General features: G+C 53.1%; 1 protein-coding gene across 5 annotated transcripts; it reads right to left on the reverse strand.

The window, feature by feature from the left end:
* Positions 1-270: 270 nt before the first annotated feature.
* LOC101949442 (zona pellucida sperm-binding protein 4-like) lies at positions 271-19,539 on the reverse strand. 5 transcript variants are annotated; one of them, XM_065551515.1, is made up of 12 exons: positions 19,194-19,537; positions 11,585-11,706; positions 11,416-11,500; positions 10,596-10,751; positions 9,938-10,125; positions 9,624-9,721; positions 9,097-9,227; positions 8,528-8,690; positions 8,290-8,437; positions 7,800-7,878; positions 7,275-7,388; positions 272-6,397 (listed from the first exon to the last, which is right to left on the reverse strand). In XM_065551515.1, the coding sequence occupies exons 3-12, from the start codon at positions 11,483-11,485 to the stop codon at positions 6,258-6,260; spliced, it is 1,287 nt and encodes a 428-aa protein (XP_065407587.1). In that variant the 5' UTR covers positions 11,486-11,500; positions 11,585-11,706; positions 19,194-19,537; the 3' UTR covers positions 272-6,257. The 5 variants fall into 5 exon arrangements, with proteins under 5 accessions (XP_065407589.1, XP_065407585.1, XP_065407588.1 ...); XM_065551512.1 differs by lacking the exon at positions 19,194-19,537 and adding an exon at positions 12,058-12,237; XM_065551517.1 differs by lacking the exon at positions 11,585-11,706 and having other exon boundaries at positions 271-6,397; positions 19,194-19,539.
* Between the last annotated feature and the right edge of the window lie 3,402 nt (positions 19,540-22,941).

A 22,941-nucleotide genomic window follows, 5' to 3' on the forward strand; every position in this document is an offset into this window, starting at 1 on the left:
AGCCAGCATGCCCCAGCACTTCACAAACCGTACCCCACAGATTTGCACAGGGAAGCCACACCCCGACTTTGCAGCAGTGCTACTGATTCTGGATGCTCACCCCTGCTGGATTTTCAGCAGTGACCATGTTGGTTTCAGCAGGAGCTCAGCCCTTTCTGAAATCAGCAAGGGTAGGGTAGCAGAGGGACAGACTAGCAGGGATGCTTACAGAGGAGCAGGAACACAGCTAGATATTCAGCAAAAACAAAGAGGCCTTGTGGCACCTTAGAGACTAAAATTTATTTGGGCATAAGCTTTTGTGGGCTAAAACCCACTTCATCAGATGCATGGAGTGAAAAATACAGTAAGCAGCATATATGTATTACAGCACATGATCAGATGGAAGTTGCCTTACCAAGTGTGTGGGGGGGGTGTCAGTGCTAATGAGGCCAATTCAATCAAGGTGGATGTCACCCATTCCCAATAGTTGACAAGAAGGTATGAGAATCAATAGAGGGAAAATTACTTTTTGTAATGACCCATCCACTTCCAGTCTTTATTCTGGCCTAATTTGATGGTGTCCAGTTTGCAAATTAATTCCAATTCTGCAGTTTCTCATTGAAGTCTGTTTTTGAAGCTAGCTCTTCAGTTATTCCCCTCTTTCTGTGTAAACCAGCCTCTGTTTAGCAATCCCCATAGCTGGGGGCACACACGATAAGCAGAGCATGCAGATAGAGGAATGCCCCTGCTAGGAACTCATGTGGGCATCCCTTGAGGACAGCTGTCCCTTGGCTGCTGAAGGACTGCTGTAGCGCAGAGCTGTCCCTGTACTTCTGCCAGGGGTGGCCTTGGCCCTATGCTTTGTGTATGTGCCTCTGCCCTTCACTGCAGGGCTGATCCTACTTTCACCCCACCCACAGAGCTGCTGTGAATAGCTTCCTCTAGCAGCTCTCAACTGTAGAGCTAGACAAAGCTCCCCCCCTCTCCAAAAAAACAAAACAAAACCAAAACCCACAAACAAACGCACGCACGCATGTCTAGGTTGACTGAAATATCTTGCAAGTTCAAGCTGAATTTGAGTAGGGGTGGCCATAAAAAAAGCAATTCCAAGTAGTACAAGGGTTGGGTTACAGCATTTTAAAATGACAGTTTCACTTTGAATTGACTACGCTCTCCTCCCCCCCGAAAAAAAAGGTAAGAAGCCTCAACAGCTAAATAAAGGGATTCCATTTCCAGTCAAACAAAACACTGTTGAACGTGAAACAGAATGTTACTTTTTTGTTTTGCTGAAAAATTCTCATTTTGGGTCAGCCCACCCTGTCGCCCTGCCCCGCTTCTTCCGTTCAAACACTGAACCAAAATACCCCAAACCTAATTTGCACAGCTCTGCCTTGAAGTGTGCAACAAGTTTCATGGGTGCTGCTAAAGGAGAAGCTATGCTACCTAGTCTTGAGTGCCACCTGCTGGCACTTTAAGTATATAGACGCACACAGCACAGGTAGCAGGACCCCTATAAAGGGGATTTTAAAAACACTGGCCCTGGGCTATCAAAACAATGACAGAATTAGGGAGGGGAGTTATTTTGCTCCCAGTGAATGAGGAGCTGCATCCCCCTAATTCCCCAAAGTGAGAGCTAAAAAAGGGGTGGTGAAATGAAGCCACAGGATTGCCTGAGATCTACTTAAAGATTTCCCCAAGTCCTTCAGCCAGTCAGGACAAGTGCCAGAGAGAGAGATTTTGCTGATCAACAGAACACCCAAGCTTCCTGGAAGACAAATATCCCTTTCGTGGTGTAAGGAGGAGGAAAATAATAAAGAAAGAGACAAAGCAAATCCCTCAAAATAATCACTGGATGCAATCTCCACCACCACCACCCTACCTCTCCATTCCCCCGCCCTCCAAAGGCAACTGGGAAGGACTTGTATTGCACACCTTGATCGCCTCCTGCCTTAGAGACTTCATTTGCAACAGGTGTTCTGTAAATGGGGGGTGGGTGGGAAGAGAGAAAGAACGCATGTGCCCTGTGGGGTTGTCCTGCCCACCTGCTCTAGAAGCCCATGGTGGGAAGCTGCTGCGTGTGGACCTTTTCCCACCTCCCTGCAGCCCTCCTCTGCTCAAGGTGCTGGGAAAGGAGACCAAAGCTTGGCTCAAGGGCTGAATTTCAAGAGATGTCAGTGAGGTAGCTGCTGCTACCTACAAAGCCCTGGCCCAAAACCACAACACCTGAGAGTGATTTAGCACTGGGTTCCCCCATGAACACATGCTGGGCTACAGGAGAGAGGTGGCTCCTTTCTGTCTATGCCTCCGTTCCTGACATGGGCCTCCGTTCACACTGGGCTCTACTCCCTAGAGCACACAGTTGGCTATCCAGGGCCATCCAAGACCCCGCTGCTATATTGTTATATTTAAGGGGGATTCTGATTTAGAGGCCTTTGGTCATAATCCCACAGATAGTAGCATTGCCCCTTGACTCGCCTGCCAAGCACATATACCAAGTGTCTGAGTTTGCAGTGCCCTTCACACAGAGCAGGATTACTATTGAGACACTACATCAGTAGGGTCAAACTAACCGGTCTCACTCTAAACCTAGCTCATGTTCCCTAGTGGGGGTGAACGATCCACTGCTTCACGACAATAGTAAGAGCTGATAAAGGATCAGAAAGTGATGTCACAATGAACGCTTGGCTGTCGCAAGCCAGATATCCCTGTGGTAACTTTTCTGCCACTTCCTGCTTAAACCCTCCAAATGCCCACTCTCATGGTTTGAATTTTGCCCTTCTCCTCCACAGGAGATTTCTGTCCTCCCTGAGCTTCCCTCAGGGCACCTGTGTTATGGTTTGACAGGTGTACTGCCCCCATCAGACTCCCCACCTGAATGTCCCCTCATTGGGGGGGGGGGGGGGGAAGAGAAGGAGGAAAGAAGGGGAAGAAAAGGGGGGGGGGAAAAAGGAGAGGTTTTTTCCTCCACCCCTCATGTCTCTTCACTGTGCCACACTAGAGCCATGCTCAACTGAGTTTCCTTTCCCCACTGATTCTGCCAAGCCTGTTCCCTTGGCTGTGGTTTTGCCACACAGAAGCTGGGGAGCGTGGGAGTCTCATTCATCCAGTCACACACATTGCTAATTAGATGAGCCATTTGGCTAGTTTGCAAATACTTTAAGGGATGAACTAGCTCATCTTACCCACCGGTGAGTGGCCCAGCAGTGTTTGTTCCAGCCCACTCTGCAAAGTGTAGTGATGAGATCTCAGCTCCTGCAGTTGAAGGATAGCTGCTTGGCATTGTAAACTGGAGTAGGCTTTTCAAGAGTCTTGTGACATAGGAGCACAAGTGCTCACATCATTTTGAAAATGCAAGTTCATGATGCAGCAGGCAGATGAGATGGGTCCCATTAGAGACAGTGGCTCACAGCCCAAGCTGGCATTAGCCCACCCAGCTACATTTGGCACCGTGCCACTGCAGTCACTTACACCAGCTGATACCTGGCCTACTGCACCCACTCCTGCTTTTCCATAACAATTCCCCAGGTCAGCAGGCACGAGGCACAGGAAACTTCCCCTTGTTAAGAGCTCACTCTTTTCCAGAGTACTTTGACAGGACGTGTTATTTTCTAGGAAGAAATGGAAAAAACAAAACAAAACACAAAAAAGCAACTCCACTACTGCCAAGCAGCTCTGTGGCTCCCTCCCCCAAGATTGTCTGGCCACCCTGTAACTGGATCCCTCTGCCTGTTCTCTGTTGGCACTGCTACCCAGGCCCTATGTGTGGGCTGCATAAGTAGCTCGCATTCTGAAATAAGCAGGGAGAAGCCCCCATGGAGCCCACCTTTCATTACTCCTTCACTGGGGCTGATTAACTCTGGTTGGTTAATCAATTTGTTCCAAAACCTCCTCTAATGATACCTCAACCTGGGACAGTTCCTCAGATTTGTCACCTAAAAAGGATGGCTCAGGTTTGGGAATCTCCCTCACATCCTCAGCCATGAAAACCATGCAAAGAATTAATTTAGTTTCTCTGCAATGGCCTTATCATCCTTGAGTGCTCCTTTAGCATCTCGATTGTCTAGTGGCCCTACTGATTGTGTACCAGGCTTCCGATGTAGGACTAAATGGTCTGCTTTCAGAATGGAGTCATTGTGGATAAGTCTCTAAAAACATCCACTCAATGTGCAGCGGCAGTCAAAAAAGCCAACAATCATTAAGAAAGGGCTAGATAAGGAAAATATAATTACCTCTGTAGAAATCTATGGTACACTCACATCTTGGTACACTCATTAATGATCTGGATGATGGGATGGATTGCACCCTCAGCAAGTTCACAGGTGACACTAAGCTGGGGGGGGAAGAGGTAGATATGCTGGAGGGTAGGGATAGGGTCCAGAGTGACCTAGACAAATTGGAGGATTGGGCCAGAAGAAATCTGATGAGGTTCAACAAGGACAAGTGCAGAGTCCTGCGCTTAGGATGGAGGAATCCCATGCACTGCTACAGGCCGGGGATGGATGCCTAAGCATTAGTTCTGCAGATTATAGTGGAGGAGACACTGAATATGAGACAGTGTGCCCTTGTTGCTAAGAAGGCTAACAGCATATTGGGCTGCATTAGTAGGAGCATTGCCAGCAGATCAAGGGAAGTGATTATTCCCTGTTCTTTGGCACTAGTGAGGCTCTATCTGGAGTATTGTGTCCAGTTTTGGCACCCCCTCCCCCAGGACAGATGTGGGCAAATTGGAGAGAGTCCAGCAGAGGGCAACAAAAATAATCAGGGGGCTGGGGCATAGGACTTATGAGGAGAGGCTGAGGGAACTGGGCTTAGTCTGCAGAAGAGAAAAGAGTGAGGGGGGGGGATTTGATAGCAGCTGTCAACTACCTAAGGGGGGGGTGTCCTAAAGAGGATGGAGCTCAGCTGGTACCACTGAGAACAGATGACAGAACAAGGAATAATGGTCTCAAGTTGCATTGGGAGAGGTTTAGGTTGGATATTAGAAAAAACAGCTATTTCACTGGGATGGTGGTGGTGGAGAAGCACTGGAATGGGTTACCTAGGGAGGTGGTGGAATCTATCCTTAGAGGTTTTTAAGGTGTGGCTTGACAAAGCCCTGGCTGGGATGATTTAATTGGGGTTGGACTAGTTGACCTCCTGAGGTCTATTCCAACCCTAATCTTCTGTGAATAATGTGCATAGATGTGGTTGCCCTATCTCAAAAAAAGATTAGAATTGGAAAAGGTGCAGAGAAGGGCAACAAAAATGATTAGGGGTATGGAACAGCTGCCACATGAGGAGAGAATAATAAGACTGGGCTTTTACAGCTTAGAAAAAAGACAATTAAGGGTGGAGAGGGTAAGAATATGCTGAGGTCTATACAATCATGACTGGTGTGGAGAAAGTGAATAAGAAAATGTTATTTACTACTTCTAACACAAGAACTAGTGGTCACCAAATGAAGTTAAGAGGCAGCAAGTTTAAAAAAAAACCAAACCACACAAAAAGAAGTATTTCTTCACACAATGCAGTGTCAACCTGTGGAACTCTTTGCCAGGGGATGTTGTGAAGGCCAAGACTAACATGGTTCAAAAACCAAACAAACAACCCATGAACTAGAGAAGTTCATGGAGGCTAGGTCCATCAGTGGCTAATAACCAGGATGGACAGCAATGGTCCCTAGCCTGGTTGCTAGAAGGTGGGAATGAGGGACAGGGGATGGATGACTTGATGATTACCTGTTCTGTTCATTCCCTCTGGGGTACCTGGCATTGGCCCCTGTTGGAAGACCGGATACTGGGCTAGATGAACCTTTGGTCTGACCCAGTATGGCTGTTCTTTTGCTGCATTGGGGTAGTGCATAACAAAAAACACCCCCCCCCCACACGACATGGGCAGCAGTACTTTTCCTATTATTAAAATCAGTCATCTGAGCAGTTAGAGGGCTTTTCCCCTCCTCAGCAGTCTTGAGTCTATTGGTGCTCAGCTGCTGTTTGGCTTTGAGACTTCCAGCTCACATCTGCTGTGTGCTCAGAGGGGGCAGCTGAAGAGAAGCACCTAACACTGACTAGCAAGACCGCTAGTGAGGAAAGCTGTCCTGCTCCCAGCTAGCACCCACTACAGACACAGGTGGTAGATGGACAGGATGGCAACGCTGCCCAGGGGACAGATGGACTCTGCATTCTAGTACCATCTCTCTGCTTGTACCAAGCCTGGAAGTGGTTTCCCCAGACTCCCCTAGGGCCAGGCCACACAGCCCCAGCCCAGGAAGCCCAGAGAAAGCATGCTTGCAATAGTGTTTATTGTATCATACTGATCTCACAGGCTGCATTTCTCCATCTCCCCCACATGACTGCCATGAGCATCACACACAGTGCCCCCATCAGCATCACCCCAGCTAAGGTCAAGATCCAGGCTGCTCCAGTGCTCCTTGGTGAACCTGTGGAAAGAGAGAGCTCAGTCTGGAGCAGGTAAGTCCCTTTAGAGTCCTGATCAGACTCCCATCCTGCTCCACTATTTGTCCAACCACCATTTCCTCTTCCAACTTTCCCCAGTCACAGGCTCAGCCTATTATACAGTAGTTACCAGCACTATGCTGTACCTAGACCAGTTCTCTCTCAAATCCAGAGTCCTTCCCAGCTTGAGAAGGGAGAGTGGGTTATTGTCCTAGCCCCTTGCCAACAGGACATGTTCACTGCAGATTGGATGGGTTAGTGCAGCCAGTGGTTCCTCTAGTAGGAGAAGAGTCAGTAGCAGCTCTGCATGCCCCTGCAGTCCTGTCTCTCTAGGCCATGCTGTCATTGGCCCCAGCCTTCTCTGGTGGCAATGTGATACCAGTGTGCTCAGAACACAGGGTTGGGCGTTCCCCACAGGCTTCTAATTGGGATGCCTCTAGAGCAGTTATTCAGGCTAGGAGAGTCAGAGGCATGCATGCCCAATGATGGGTTTAGAGGCTGCCTTCCCTCCAAGTCCATTTGGCCACAGCAGGACGAGGATCAGCAATTAAATATTACTACTAGCCCACACCATAGGGCTGTAAACCCAAGTAAGCCAGCCAGGTTGGAGATGATGTCAAGGAAACAGGAGTGAATTCCCTGGTCATCCTTACAACTGGCCATGGGCAGGTCAATGACTGAACTAGCCTCACTGGCTTGGTGCCCTACCATTGTAGGGTCACCCAGGGTGGCTTTGACTGGAAGGTCTCTTGGAACCAATGGTCCCTGCCATAGGGTGCTCCCCCACAGTGAAGAAGTTGGTTTCAGGCAGCAGATTAGGCTTGAAGGCTTTTACAAAGAAGGATACTAGGCCGGACTCACCAAGTTCTGGAAACACTTCCCTCTTCAGCCTAGCCTGGAGGAGAAGCACAGGCCCCTGGCTAGTGACGTGGGAAAGCCCATCTTGAAGGTGCTGCTCAGAGCTCCTCCTGCCCCCTATGACAGACAACAGCTGTTTAGCTGCAGAGTAGACAAGTCTGGAAGTCCTGTTAACCAAGGAGCATCCATGCTTCTATCACCCCATGTTTGAGGAAAGCCAGTCAGTGGGGCATCTGCTGCAGCAGAGCATCAGCCCAGCTCCCTTCAGCATCTAGTACCACTTCAGGGCAAAGCCAGAGAAAGAGAGCTGCATTGTCAGCCACTCCCACTGGAGGGGGAAGGAGAAGTGAGCCCCTATTCCAAATGGAGTGGAGAACTCTGCATTGGTTTGTTCAGAGAGGTGACCATGCTGTGCAAGCAGCAGGGTGAGTTGGAAACTACTCCCCTTTGATGAGCAGGAAGCCCAGCTGTCATCTGGCCTGCTCCCTCTTCACCACAGCCCAAGCAAGAGGATGGGAAGATACTCACGGGCTACAGCAGGGCAGGAGAGGGTGCAGGGCTCCAGCCTGGAGGGCCAGCACACTGAGGCGCTGCAGTGCAGGTACACCTAGGAGAGACAGACAGACTACAGCTCAGGTTGGACAGGCCCTTCTTGACATGCCCCCTGCTTTTGCTTACAGGGGAGTGAAGCTACACTCCAGATTACAGGGTCCAAAAACTCAGGAGCTGAACCTGTGGGGTGAGTGGCCTGTTAGTGTAGGAGCACTGGAGGGGCTGGGCAGCGAGAAGCATCATGGAGTTCAGGAAGATGAAGAATCTTAGTCAGCCTAAGGTTTGCCCTACACTGTCTCATGGTGTTATTCCCTGATGAAAGGCAAGGAGACTAGCAACATGGAAGGGGGAAAGACTTGTGGAGCAGGCCCAATGTGACAGACATGGCACAAGCATGCAGAGTGCTAGAGAGTATTGATCACATCAGAGACTGATCAGCCCTACTGGAATAGAAGGAAGGTCATACCGGGCCTGTGAGTGCCTGCTGGGAGGCAGACTCCATGAAGGTGAAGGTGCTGATGATGAAGCGCTGGTGGTGAGACGGGAACTGCAGCCCCGAGGCAGCTCCCACAGGCACCAGCTGGGTGCGGTAGTTATCTCCTGTGTATGGGCACCTGGGAATAAGGGGAGCAACTGAGAGATTGTGCCCTGCACTCCCCAGGCCCAAATAGAGACCCTCTCATCCTGGACCCCCAGTCACTCACCCATCCACCAGGATAGGCCACTGCGGCTGCTGCTGGGGGTTGGTGCTGGGGGTGGCCCAGTAGTGGTGCAGGACCAGAACCAGATCTGGGTCAGTTCTCTGCAGGATCTGGACCTCCACCACAGGGTAATCTCGATCTGTGTAGTAAGAGCCATAACTCTGCTCTGGAACAGAGATAAGCAGAGGGGTCACTGCAGGTCAACATGAGATGCAGGTAGAGAAGTATAGTGCATTGTATGGGGCCAACACCCACAGGCTGTTCAGGAGGGCCTGGACTCCCAGCTCAGGGGGCAGTGTTCCCGCAGTGCTAGATCTAGCCCTGCTCCTGCATTGTGGGCTGTCTTTCCAAACATTGAGGACAGATACAGCTCACTTCTGGCTGAGCGAGAGGTTAGTGTAAATCTAAACACATCACTGATCAGTCACAGCCTTGTCTCATGTCTCCACTGCCAAGCTAGAATCTCATGTCCCCAACCCTCCCATCCCACACAGTATTTAGCTCCCCTCCAACTGAGGCCCAAAATCCTGCCCCCAAGAGATCTGCATGAACCCCCCACAGAGCTCTCCTACCTGTGGCAATGCGCAGATCCAGCACCAGGGGGCCAGGCTGGGACACAGCAGGGGGTGGAGGCAGGGTGAAGACCTGGACACTCAGGGGGAGGAAGTTCCCACTGATGGAGTAGCTGCAGCGGACGTGTAACCTAGCAGAGAGCCAACAAGCCTGAGTGGGGCATGGCCAGACATGCACTGCAGAGACTCAATTGAGCAGTAGAAGTGGAAATCAGTCAGAACCTGTGAATTCCAGCTGCCCAGAAGCCCAAGACCATAAGTAAAGAGGGACACCCCAGTATTGCCCTTCTATTGACTTGCTGTGTTTTTAATCATCTCCCTTAGACGCCATGAGCAGATAGAACCCAGGGTTCTGGGGAGAGTCACTGTTCAGTGCCTAGTACCTGCCATGCAACAGTTTTCTGGAGGAACAGCTGGCCCTGAACCACTCCCATGTCATTGCCAGGAGCTGAGCAGGGCTCACATGACAGAGGCAGCTCTGGAGATGCAGGGCAGAAGGGGGCGGAGGTACCAGCCCCAGGAGTTACCTGAAAGTGCTGTCCCGGGTGATGGAGCCCAGACGCCAGGCTCTCACATCCCTGGATGCCACCAGCTCATTCTCATACACACCCTGGTTTCCAGCCATCTGCAAGGAAAGAGCAGTCACTGACCCTCAGCTTTGATTCTTGCAGGGCCAGGCGTCAGCCAGAGATTTGCCCCAGAGAAGCCACTGTTTGTCCAGCAGGGTTTGTCGCTGCATCAACCTCAGAAAGGGACCTGCCAGTGCACCTTGTTCTTACCTAAACCCCCTTCTATTCCAGCAGAGTGACCCCATCCTGGTCTCCCCCAGCTCAACTCTTACCTGGAAAGTGGTGCCACAGGCAGAAAGTGGGAACCGGAACAGGACAAAGGTATTGTTCTGCCCCACAGGGACACAGCCAGCACCGCGCCCACTGGCCAGACGAACCGAGTCCAGGATCAGGGGAGGCAGAGTCACAGCCCGAGAGACCGCGAGGGAGAACTGGCCATCTGGAGTGCACTGCGCTGTCACTGGAAGGGAGCCAGGGACAGGTCAGGGTCACCCTACCACCTGGGCTAGTCAGTCTCAGGACACTGGAGCGGAAGCCAGCAGCTGGTCCTGGAGCTGGATAAGAACCCACCGTATTCTACTGCACCCCTCCAGGGTACCCCGAAGGGCACAGGCTGGCACTGCAAGGGACCCTGGCAGCATACAGCTCATGGTGGAGCTGCAATGGCCATGAAGCATGTGCAGTGGATTCTAGGCCATTGGACTGGGTCTGTTATTGACATGGCTGAAGCATTCAGCCCTCAGTCTGAGCTGGATGGAAAGTGTTGCACATGGCCTTGATATCACACTAACTAGCCCCGCACCCAGCGGTCTGCAGGACTGGGTACATGGAAACCCCACTCAGTTTTGATGCCAGGTATCTCAGACACTGCCCCCCAGACGTGGGACCATTACAGTCAGCTCTGGACAATTCATGTGCACAGAAACTCACCTGTATTGCCATAATAATAAGGCTTCACCCTATCACTGGGGTTGTAGCAACAGCCTTGTTCTTCACAGTCTCCCTGGGCGATGGGTGGGGAGGCACAGGGCAGCCTGTCCTGGCTCTGGATAGCAGCACAGACACCAGGGCTTGGAGCATCCAGGGCTGGGGTGAAACAGGTGGGAAGCCGTATGGAGCTCAGAGCAAGAGGAAGGAACAGAGACTAGGTGGGGCAAGGGGCTGGGCTACAGAACATGCTCCCTCCTGGCTAGGCTGGAGCCTTTGAGGCTCCTTCAGGACCCCAGGGGTTCTGCAGGACAGACATCCTGCTTCCAGCTCACAAACAAACACTCTGCTGAGGGGCTTCAGTCTGAACCATCCAGCATCGGGGGGACCCAGTCTGTGCACTCCCAGCCCTGAGACTCACCATTTACTCCAGGCCTGTTTGAGTAATGGGGTAGTGAAGAAGACATGGCCTCTAGGAGAGCCTCCAGCACCTGTCACCATTCCCCCAGGCCCAGCCTGGAGCCCTTAAGGGCTAATGCAATACAAAGACCATGAATGCCAGGTTCTCCTATGTGAGGAGAGCAGCCAAGCAGGAGAGTGTGCTCTCTGCCACAGGTATTGTCTTGCTCTGCCTGCAAAGAAGGGCAGTCACTGGCCCCACAGTGGCCACCTGACACAAAGGGAGGAGAAGAGGGAGACACAGGCCTTCCCCATGGAGGCAGACCGAGGCCTCCCTTTCTCTAACTGGAGGAGAGCAACCATCTCTAAGAGATCATTCACAGCCACCAGTTGGGGCATTCAGCATAAGACACTAGGCCCTCACCTGGCAGGCTCCTGGGGCACCTGAGTACCTTTTCCTCACCAGCAGCCATCCCCTCAATGCCAACCACCATCAGGTAACCACCATCCTGGAGAGAGAGAGCGACCCACAGAAGTCAGGGCTGGCAGAGCAGCAAACCCAGAACCCAAGCAGGTGCCAGAAGGTTACTCACCCATTCAGAGACATAACAGCCAGCATAGGAGGCACCAACTGTCCTGGAGCCATCTGCAGCCCAGGAGACCCAGACCGCACAGCTGGAGTCATTCTGCAGAACTTGCAGCCTCCCAGCAGTATCTAGGGAGGAACAAGGAGATCAGCAGCCAGTGCAGAGGAAGAGGACACAAGAGCTATCTAAGAAGCTACTGCCCCCCTGCACAGAGGGGTCAGGCTCTTGGCTGGCAGGGGGCTGCCCAGGCCAGGCACACTGCCTAGGCTCCTAAGCTCCAGCAGTACTGCTGGGAGCATAAACTCCAGCTCAGGTCAGCTATTGCTCAGGCTCCCTAGGACTCAGCCAGCTACTGGGCAGGACTTGGACAAGTTGAGGGATCCCTAGGACAGAATCAGTCCCTTCCCCTCTCCCTGGAGCTATACCCTGGGCTCGCTCCAGACACCCAGGGAGGGGTACACAGGTCTGGCCTCACTTACCCCAAGCACTCAGTGCCAGTGAACCTGCCCCAGGCTGGCCAGGAGACAGCATGAACTGCAGGCTTCTCTGGCCACAGACCAGCCCCCTAGGCTGCCAGAGCAAAGGGGCAGTACAGCAACCAGAAGCACACCACTCCCACAGAACACTGCCCCCACCACACCCCAGCCATACTACTCTCCTGCCAGTGACCCATAAGGCACTTGCCCCAGCCTGCCCCCTTTGTACCCTGCAGGCAGCTGGGATTGGCCAGAGCCCAGGTGGCCATTCCTGCAGAGCCAGGGGAGAAGAGCCCAGCTCCTCCCCTGAGATCTGGCCACACCTTGCCCCAGCAAGAAGCAGTCTTGGGGGATAGGATAGAGCTGCCTGGCCCGCCTCAGGAGGAAGCAGAAGATGGGTCTGTGTTCATGGCCTGTTGCTGATGGGAGGTCAGTTTGTTCCTTCCCATTGGAACGCAGGGAGGATTCAGACCTTCCTCCCTCTCCAAATGCTGGTGCTGGGCCTCGCCCTGCTGAGGGGTCAGCCTCGCCCTTTGCTAATGGTCCCCTGTTGCATGATGGGGGCATCTGCCACCAGCCAGCTCTGGACTCACTCTCCAGGGCTGCCATGACACCAGGCTCCCCCTGGAGCAGGGAGGCTCCTTGGGGCCAGCCCTAGCCGTCCCCTGCTCAGTTCACACCCTGGGCTGGCAGGAGCTGGAGCACGGCCAGGTTCATGCATCAGTCCCTGTAGAGGGAGCTGTGAGAGGGGGAGGGCCTGAGTCTCCATTACTATAGTTACCAAAGCAGAAAGTTATCTTCTCTGCTGTAAATGAGGTGCAGGCCAGTGGAGAGTCAGGCCCAGATAATCCAGTTCTAGTAGGAAGCTAGGTTTGGTTCCTCTTTGCACCGTTGCCTCCCAGCCCAGCAGGGAGCCAGGACTACCCGAGTCTATTGAATCCAAATGTAGGGCCTGGACCTGCTAGGACAGCTTGGGCCGAGAGAGGGGTGCATGGGACATGGGATGTGCCTAGAACTCATAGTCCAAATGTTTAAAAAAAATCATCACATGGGACCATATTGCCTTGATCTTGAATCATCAGCAGGGTGTGGCCCTTTAGAGCTACAGCATAGTCCACTACTACTTGAGCTAACAGAGTAACTGGAAGCAGCAGTTGGCTGTTATCCTCAGACCTCTAGGTGGATCTGGGTGCACGGGCATGTACCTTAACTATGTTTTTCCTGGTTATTGGATTTTTGAGTTTTACTGAACTCATTGTTCTGGAAGGGCATGAGATACCTCCAGGCAACCTTAAATCTATGCTAATAAAGCTTTTTTGTCAGTGAGTTTCCTTATTTTTATGTTTGTTGAAGGAGTTAGTGGTTGTTTAGGCAGTTGTAGTTCTCCCTTAGGGTTGCAGTAGATACACTATTATGGTTAAGTAATACCAAAAGGTAATACCAAAAAAGACCTAGTTTTTATGTAGTGTTTGCATCAGTAGATCCTTTGCAACGTTATCAGCAATTTTATTACCCGGTGGTTACAGTAACTTGAAGTGTGTAAGAATAGACTGGTGTGCCTCCTTCCTTCTCCGGCCCTTACCCACCATTCCCCGCACCAACACCCCCTTGCCAACATTTCCAGTTCCCCTCCCCTTCCCAGCCCATTAAGCTGCTATTTAGCACTACAGAAGCCATTAACACATGAGGAAGTTGCTCCTTGCTGGCTCATGCCCTCTGCTCCTGTTTGCACATATCACAGGCAGTGGCTTACTAGAGGCCCACATGCTACCTTGGTAATGTAACACAAGCTGCACACTGAGCTGGGCCCCTCCCCCCCCACTACCTACCACAGCTGGGCCCCCTCCCCCTGCTTCAGCCAGGTTTTCCCAGCCATGTCCCAGGTCCATGCAGTCTGCCTCTCCTCCACACACTCTGGCCAGCCCCCTCACCCCCTGGGTGACATGCACCATAGCTATTAATTTCCTGGATTTCAGTTGTTTTGTTCTGTGTTACCTTCAGCCGCACCATTCCACCCTACCCCTCTGCCAGAGCCTGGTGCACATGGAGGGTAAGGAGAGGGCCAGGGTCCCCCAAATCCCAGGATACACAGGGAGCAGAGAGGGGGGCTCAAATCCCTACAGAGGGCCAGAGCTCTCCCAGAACACACATGGAAGGGAAGAATTCAGGACTGACAGGTTCCCCTCTTCTCCTAAATCCCCAACTTCCTCTGACACCCTCCCCATGTCATCCCTCATATTGTCTAACCCTTCCGGTCTTTCCCACTCCCCCTAGATCCCAGCCCCTCCCCATTCCCAGAGCCCCAACCCCTCTTCCCTTCCCTGCCATCTATTCCCACTGATCCCAAATCCATCTCCCCCTATTCCCCCCACTCCCTAACCCCCCCTTCCCAGCAAGAGTCCCACATCTATTTTCTTTTTCAAAAATACATTGATTACATTCTCCCAAAATAAAAACCACCCCTGACAGACAAATTTTAGCAACATGCCTTCAGAGCTTTTCCAGATTTCCACCCTAGCTGGGATGCAAACTGACACTTGCCTGGTGTGGGGTGGGGAGTAGGATGAAAAGCTACTGCTTATCCCCCTGGGCAGTCCAGCTGAAGTGAAACAGTGCCGGATACTAACCCTAATGGATCCTCTGTCCATACCTGCTCAGTATAACCATGATCATTAGGTGCACACCTAAAATGAGAGCTGAACTCTGGCGAATACATTCTGCATTTTGCTCCTATCATATTTCAGGGTACAATCCAGACTAGCGAGGGGCTCTGTCACCCCTTCCCTGCAACTGGGGGTGCCTCACTATGCTTTGCTGTTGTAGCTCCTAACTTGGGTCACTCGCAATCAGCCTGCCAGCATGAAGGTCACACCCTGCATGTCTGTATATAGCTACGGCCCTGGTCTAGCAGCTCTGTCAGCAACCTGTCAGCAACACTCCAGTCATACTCTGGCTTCCACCAGCCTTGGTTACTACCTGCAGTGTGACCGCCCCCCCCCCCCCCCGACACTCACAGTCCAGGATTTCCCCCAAAACATGTGTTTTATGCTATCCAGCCCTCTCCTGGGCAGTTCAGATAGTAGTTGTCTGTTGCCCTTGTGACTGGCCAGTGTACAACAGTTTGCTACTTTAATTGGAGTTGCCAAACAGTTCAGTTTAAACACAGAGCTGGATTAGTTTTGATTAAAGAGTGCAGTCCCACCTGGCCTTCTGGGGATGTCATCAGGCTGCTAGGCTGAGCTGCCCATGCTGCCAAGGCCACTAGCTGGAGCAGAGCAAGCACATGGATGTCTCCCCACGCTGGGAATCACAGAGCAGCTGGGAGGTGCAGACAGACCCTGTGTGAGTGCAATGCCCTCACATCAGTGAGGAGAGGATGTGGCCCTGTCATTGTTCCCACTGGGCAGTGGGGCCCTTTAGATAAAGGTGCCAGTGTGTAGCAATGGTTCCTCTGAAGAGCTTGGCAGTTAAGGCAGGTCACTAATGCCATTGCTGCCAACTCCATTTCAGGGAATCTCCTTTGCTGAAGGAGATTGTCTCCGTTCTCCGCCCCTAAGCTCTTCCTTGGCTTTGTTCCTCCTCCCTGCTGGCTGAATGGAGTGGTGGCAGTGCTCAGCCCCAGGCCAGCACGTGCTTTAAAGGTGGATGAATGGAGGCAGAATGTTGGTCATGTTCACCGAGGCAGTGGCCAGTCCCTGGTGCTTCAGCCAGTATATCTCCTGTTGGCCACCTGCTGGTTTCAGGCACTAGGGAGAGCCAGATTCCGTGTCGTTCTGACATCACTGCTCAATGGCCTCCCCGAGGACAGATGCCAACAAGTGTGATCTGACATGAGCTATGGGGTCTCAGCCAAGTCATGTGATGGTCAGTGACCATGTCACAAAACCTGCCCCCACCCCAGGTGTGGCTTATTAGTGGACGTGGCAGAAGGGGGAAGGGCAGACTGGGCATGAACTGGAACTGCTGGCATCCACTCTCTCAGAGGCCCTCCAGCTCCATAGGGAGGCCATTGGTGATGGGGATGCTGCTGCCAGCCCATAGCATCCTTGCTGTATGGACAGAGGATTTCAGCCCCAGGTTGCGCCAACTCAGCACTTTCCCACAGCAGCAATTGCACTGGAAGGAAATGCAAACAAGGGCTCAAGGAGGTGCCGATTCCAACACCCCGCTCTCCCCTTGCTCTGTACTTTCTCCGAGCTCATGGGGCCGTGGGGACTGGCAGCACAGAGCGGAACTGGAATATACCCCACATCCTCAGTGGAACTGGACTCCGACTGTCCGTCCTGTCTGGGGTTCAGCAGCCCCAGCCCAGGGTGCAGGGTGTGGGGAGGGGACAGAGAGAGCCCCCTGGGAATATGCAGGAAAATCCATTTGGGATCAGGGAAATCAATACAATGAATATAGCGAAACCACCCGTGTCCTGTGAATCACAGCTTGAGGCATGGAGGAAGAGCCCTCCCAGGTGTCCCGATGCTCCTGAGCACAAGACAGCAGAGGGACTGGTAATGAGCCTGAAGAGTGTCAGCTGAGAGTGTGGCCCTGGGAGATCAGGGGAGGGACTGAGTGATTGGCACCCACCTCAAACCAGAGCTTCCAGCTGGGTTTGGGCCAATCCCATCTCTATGCTGACTATAAAGGGGTCTCTGCTGGACAGGAGCTTTAGGGTTCTCCAGCAGAGAAGTAGAATGTGGGTGTTGGCCTCAGGGGATGATTGTGCTGCTGTCTGATTGTAGGGGTTCAGAGGGTTATTGGCAGGACCCTAGTTGGCTGGTATGTGGCCAGAGAAGCCTGCAGGTCACCCTGCTGCTCAGGGCCGGCTTTAGGAAGTGCGGGGCCCAATTCAAACAGTTTCGACGGGGCCCCAGCAGGGATGACTAAAAAAAAAAGCCACTTAAAAAGAATCCTTTCATTTCTTCTGTGTATTATTTACTTTCCATGACTATATAAATAATAACAAAATTATATATTACATACATTATGTCATATATTAATTAGCTGATTTTCACTTTCATATTAGGAAAATAATTCATGTTTTGATAGTTGTACAACTGATTTTCTTCAATAATTATTTTATTAAAATTTATAAAATATTTCCTTATTAATATAAAATTGTGCCCTCCTCCCCCCCCCCCCCCCCAAGCGCCTCCCGGCCCACGGAAACAAACCCTGCTTTCCCAGTGCCGCCCCGCCGAAACAGCTGTGGGCCGAAAAGGAAGGTTTGGGGAGGGGGGTGACATAGGGTGACCAGATCACAGCAGTAAAATAGGACCCAACCCCTCCCCGCTCAGCCCCACCATCACATCCCTCTTCACCCCCTAGCCTCCCGCTGGCTTGCTGTGTCCCTCCTAGTCAGTCCCCCACCCACCACTTGCCTCCTTTCACCTTCTCCCTCCCCTGCCAGAAACCCCCATGCCCGCCCCTAGAACCCCTGCTGGCTCACTGCTTGCCTCTTTGCCCACCCGCCGCTTGCCCACCCGCTCGCAGCTTGCCCCCCCCCCAAGTATAAAGCCTCATTCAAAGACCCAGGGGTCACTATATTACTGCACACAGCAGTCAATCAGTGCAGTTGTAGATAAATCTCTGCATTATGCATTTTTGTATAACTTTTATATGATTTTGTATTGAACCTTGGTAATGTTATAGCTGGCCCCTAAGGTAGTATAATTAAGGTAAAAGAAAAATGTCTTTTTGCTAGAAGTAGAATAAGATCTTCCCCCCACTTTGTAATCAATTGACCTGTTGAATGAATGAGGTGTGAATGAGGAAGGTGTGGAAGGCAGGCACTTCCAGACAGCTGCAACCCTTGGAGAGGGGCTGGGAGCCAGCCAAGGAGAGCTTTGCCCAGGGCTGAGTGGGACAGAGTTTGGGTGCAGGCTCCGGGCTGGGGCACGCTGTGGGGTGCAGGATGGGTGGAGGGGTGCAGGCTCTGTGAGGGAGTGCGGAGGGGTGGGTGCAGGCTCTGGGACAGAGTTTGGGGGCCGGAGAGGGAGTGGTGGGTGCTGGGGGGGAGGGGACTGCCATCACATGTGGCTTCCTTCCTTCCCTGCTGCCCCTCACCATAGCCTCGGTGGGGGATGGGGCTGCCCCTTGCCCAGTATTTGCAGGAGTGGTGGCTGGGGGGAAACCCAGTCAAACTCTGGTTTTACTCTTTCATTGGGTCACTTTAACCCCTTACAAACCCCTTCCCGCCTCTCTCACCCCCCTTTTCTACTGGGCTTGTTTGATCTTTTTGGTGGAGCCAGATGAAAACCACAAACCCCAGCGAGAGCAACAGGCTGGAAGACTAGAGTGAACCCACCACCCACCCAGCCTAGTCCATCCCAGAGCCCAGGACTGAGGGCAAATGTCCCCCCACCCCCGGGCCACCTGCTTCCACTCCTGGCCTCTCCCAGCGCCGCCAGCGATTCTGTGTGGCTGCATCGGGTGGGATTTCAACCGGACCCTCCTCCCCCCCCCCCCCCGCTAAATTCACCCCTGTTTTGCGACCACTCTGCACCAAGAGCACCTTCCTTCCCTACCCTAGAGCTGCTGGATGGCTAGAAAGCTGAGCGGGCATTTGATTGATCCGGAATATTATTGTGCCCCCCCCCCCCCCAAAACTTAATGTCCACACAGCTTGGGGGGGGGGGATATTCTTCCCCTCCAAAGCCGGTCTATTTTATTGTTGCAGGGCAAATGAAGGAGCCAGAGTTTAATGGAAATATTCAGCCCCTACAGTGGTCTTGCAGCAGGGGAAGCAGAGTTGATGGAAAGGGAACTGGTGTGGATAGGAGCCCCCCGTCCCCCTCCTTTGCAAAATAATTTGGGGAGGGGAATCAGATCACTCCGTGCCTCAGTTTCCCCTCTCTTGGGGGAGAAGGGAGAGATAAAAGTCTCAGCCTGACGTGTTGCAGACCTTTCACATTCTCCCCTCTTGATGTATTTGATTTCCTCCTCCAAACCTCCCTCTCTCTCTCACCTGGAATTCACAGCACTAAGTACTGGCTCGGGGCTTTCTTCCTGGGTTACATGATCCCGAGTTTAGTTTTGAAACAGACACAGGCAGGCACAAATTCACCCTCAAACAGTAACACCACCGAAAACCACAAAACCAACCCAATATTACACACCTAGGGGGAATCACAGGGTCAAACACTCACCGACCGAAGCCCCAGCAGCTGCTAAGGTGAGTGAGGTCCACTGCAGAGATTCCTGTCTCCCACCGGACCGGAAGCCCCCTCGGTGTCTCCTCCAGGTGAGTGCTGGGGGGAGGGGAGGGGAAGGCTGCAAAGCACATGTGCCTTCTCCCCCCCTCCCCCCTCCTGACCTGCAACAGCTGCTGCTGCCTCTGCCTCAGCTCCCCCCCCCCAGCGTCTCTCGTTGCCTAGCAGCAACAGCTGTTGTTTCCCGGAGAGCCATGGAACTTTGCTTCAGGCAGGGACACTGCCTGATCTGCGCGGGGCCCTCTTAGGGGCGGGGCCCAGTTCAGGGGAATCGGTGGAATCGGCCTAAAGGCGGCCCTGCTCAGTTGGGTCCCACCAGAACCAGCATCGTTACAGGCCACCCCGGTCGTCGGCAGTATTTCGGGGGCGAGACTTTCCGCCGCCTTTGTTGGGGGTGGCATTTAGGGGGCGGGAACTTCCGCCGCCTAGGGCGGCAAAAAAGCTGGCGGCGCTCGTGGGTGAGGAGCAGGAGATGAGCGCACGGGGCAGCTGAAAAGGGATGAGCCGGAGTGAAGCTTGAAACACAAATGCAGGGGCCAAGAATCCCAATTCATCCATCCCGGACAGAGGGAGTCAAATACTCGCTGATGGACAATTGGTTCAGATTCTGGGACTGGTTCCTTGTGCAGCAAGTGAAGTTAACTGCACCTCAGAGCCGTGACAGAGCACTGTATAACCAGTGTCTAGTGACTCTCACCCTGGGCTCTCCCCAGTATAGACTCTTGTTCACACTAGTCGAATGATGTTCAAATGCTGAGAAGGAGCAGGGAAGAGGCACAAAAATGACTTGTGGCCTGGCCAGCACACCTTCGAGCAGGCAACCCGAGGGGCTGCAGCTAGTCAGCTTGACTAAGCAGTTCCGAGCTCTGTCATTAAGGTCTATAGTCACTCAGCAGGAGGAGGTAGCTGCATTTCAGGTTTTTGCTCCAGCAGACAAAGGTGTAAGGAGAGCTGGCAAAGCTGATGTTAGAAACATTGACACTGGAAATCCATGTAAGTGTAGAAGAGTGACGGAACCAATCGTGCGGGGACGTGGGAATTCACTCTCATCTGGCCTCTGGGGATGGAGGCAGCACGTGGCTGGCACTTCTCGCTCCTGCCGTACAAGGGGCAGGTGCTGCTACCAACTGCTCCCCCTAACCCCCGCCCTGCTGCGCTCTGGGGATGCTGCCCTGCTGTGGAGCTCTCAGGTGTCTTGAACTGGAATTTGTTTGGAGAGAAACTGCTAAGGAGCCTTATCAGCCCCGAGCAGAGAGTACCTGGGAGCCTGCCTGGGTCGGGAGGGTCTGGTACAGCCTCTCCCCAGATAAGGCTCTTCCCTGGACCTGCCACTCATTGGAATCTGGGGAACGATTCCCTCCGAGGTAACACCTGGGGCAGCCAGGGCAGGGCAGGGCACGGCCTGCTCCCCTGGAGCGCTAGGGCTTTCAGGAGTCAGAGGTGTCAGCGGAGCAGGTTGAACGTTAAAGGAGCGAAGGCAGTTGGGGGGCAGAGGAATTGGGTGCTTTGCCATTGCACTTGATCAGCTCAATTTGAAAATTCTTTCAAAGGAAATCCAGATGTATACATCTGACTGGGGTACATGTACACATATACACACGCACACTCACATGTGCACACACTCATATGCACATACACGTACACACATACATACGCACATGTACACATACACATATGTACAGACGTACACATACACGCACACACGCTGTCCCTGGAGCGCCCCAGGATGCTGGCTATTATGGAGGCACAAAGGGGTTGGGAGAAAATAATCAAGAAGAACTTTTGCTGAAAATGCAAACCTAAGCTAGAAATCTGTGCAGGGCTGGGCTCAGCGAAAATGATCTTTTGAGCTGCTCTTATTAACCGTGGTCCTGTACTTCCTGGTTTGCGTCGGACCCAGGCAGGAGACTGGGCTGCTCTCAGATGTAGAAGCCATTGGAATGAGCCAGGTCGGAATGAGCCAGGCCCTCAGAGCCTTCTGCCACCAATCGCCCCAGCAGTCACTGATCCACACCAAACCACGTCCTTCCAGTCAGGCAGTTTCACATGCACACGTCAAACCCTTGGTTTGCCACTCAGACACCACGGTGATGGGCACAGTAAGGACCGAGAGACGCTAAACAGGCAGACAGACAAGGAAATAGTGGCCCTGCCTACAGGTGTGTGTGTGGTGCAAACGGATGAACACCAGTTGCTGGCTGAAGGCACAACCTTAATTCCTGCATCTCCTGTCTGTCAGCTATCATTCGCTTGGCAGCTTGAACTCCGATTTCTAACACAGCATTTTGCTCTGGCCTATTGTGGTTCTCATGTCCGGGGGCGCCTTGGCCCCTGGTATCAGGAGCGGTGCTAAGGAGGCTGCTTTTCAAAGGTCCTTAAGTAGGGTTGTCAACTTGCTACTTGCACAAAACCAAACGCCCTTGACCCAACCCCTTTCATGCCCTTCCCCAAGGCCCCACCCCCACTCACTCCAGCCCAGCCCAGCTCCCTCAGTCGCTCGCTCTCACACCCTCACTCACTTTCACTGGGCTGGGGCTGGAGGTTGGAGTGCAGGGAGGGGTGAGGGCTCCGGTGGGGATGTGGGCTCTGGGATTGGGCTGGAGATTAGGGGTTTGGGGTGCCAGAGGGGGATCCGGGCTGGGGCAGAGGGTTGGGGTGCGGACTCTAGGAGGGAGTTTGGGTGCGAGAGGGGGCTCAGGGCTGGGGTAGGGGATTGGGGTGCGGGTGCGGGTGTGGGGTCTGGGAGGGATTAGGGTACAGGAGGGGGTTCCGACCTGGGGCAGGGGATTGGGGTGCCGGGTGTGAGGTCTGGGAGGGAATTTGGGTGTGGGAGGGGGTTCCGACCTGGGGCAGGGTTTCTGGGTGCGAGCTCCGGCCAGGCGGCGCTTACCTCAGCCAGCTCCTGGTCAATGGCACACCGGTGCTAATGCAGGCTCCTGACCCCTGGTCTCCCTCCGCTGGCAGGCTCTGAGCAAGGCCTGCCCAGAGAACATGGATGACGAGCTCTCGATCCTGCTGACAGCACCCCCCAGCACAGACAAACTCCAGCACATCTTGGAGGTGAGCAGAATGGGGAGGGGCAGCAGGGGTTTTACCTTAGCCCCGGGGACTCCTAGAAAGAAGAGACTGGAAAATCCATGTTTCTATTGGATCCTTCCGACTATGCATTTGTGATATAAACTCACTGGGTGACCTTGGGGTAACTCACTTCCCCCTTATGGCATCAGTCTTCTCCACTATCAAATCTACACTGGGGAAGAAGGACAGAAGCCCCGACAATTACCTTCACCTCTGGGTGTCTGGTCCTGGGAGCCGAAACCAACTGGACTATCTGCCCCATCTCCTAAACTGCCCTGTCTTTCCCTCCTAGGGCCTTGTCCTTAGTGCTCAGCCTGGCCCCTTCCCAGCTTGTCCCTGACCTTTAAAGGACTCTCCAAGCCCCTCCCATGCCTGCTTCCCTTGGGGTCTCTCTCCTGGCTGAGCACAGGCTGCCCTTCTATCTCTCAGCAGGCCTGGGTCCTAGTCACAGGCTGCGTCTTGTCACGTGACCCCCACACTTATTCCCTTCACCCTAGGGAGCTGCATCACCTGGGCCAGAGCTCCAACCCCTTTCCTGGCCATCGCAACCAGGGACAGGTTGAAACTGGAAACCTGTGGGTAACAGTAACTGGTTGCTCGCAAAGGT

Source organism: Chrysemys picta, chromosome 7, assembly GCF_011386835.1.
Source record: "Chrysemys picta bellii isolate R12L10 chromosome 7, ASM1138683v2, whole genome shotgun sequence".
Lineage (NCBI taxonomy): Eukaryota > Metazoa > Chordata > Testudines > Emydidae > Chrysemys > Chrysemys picta.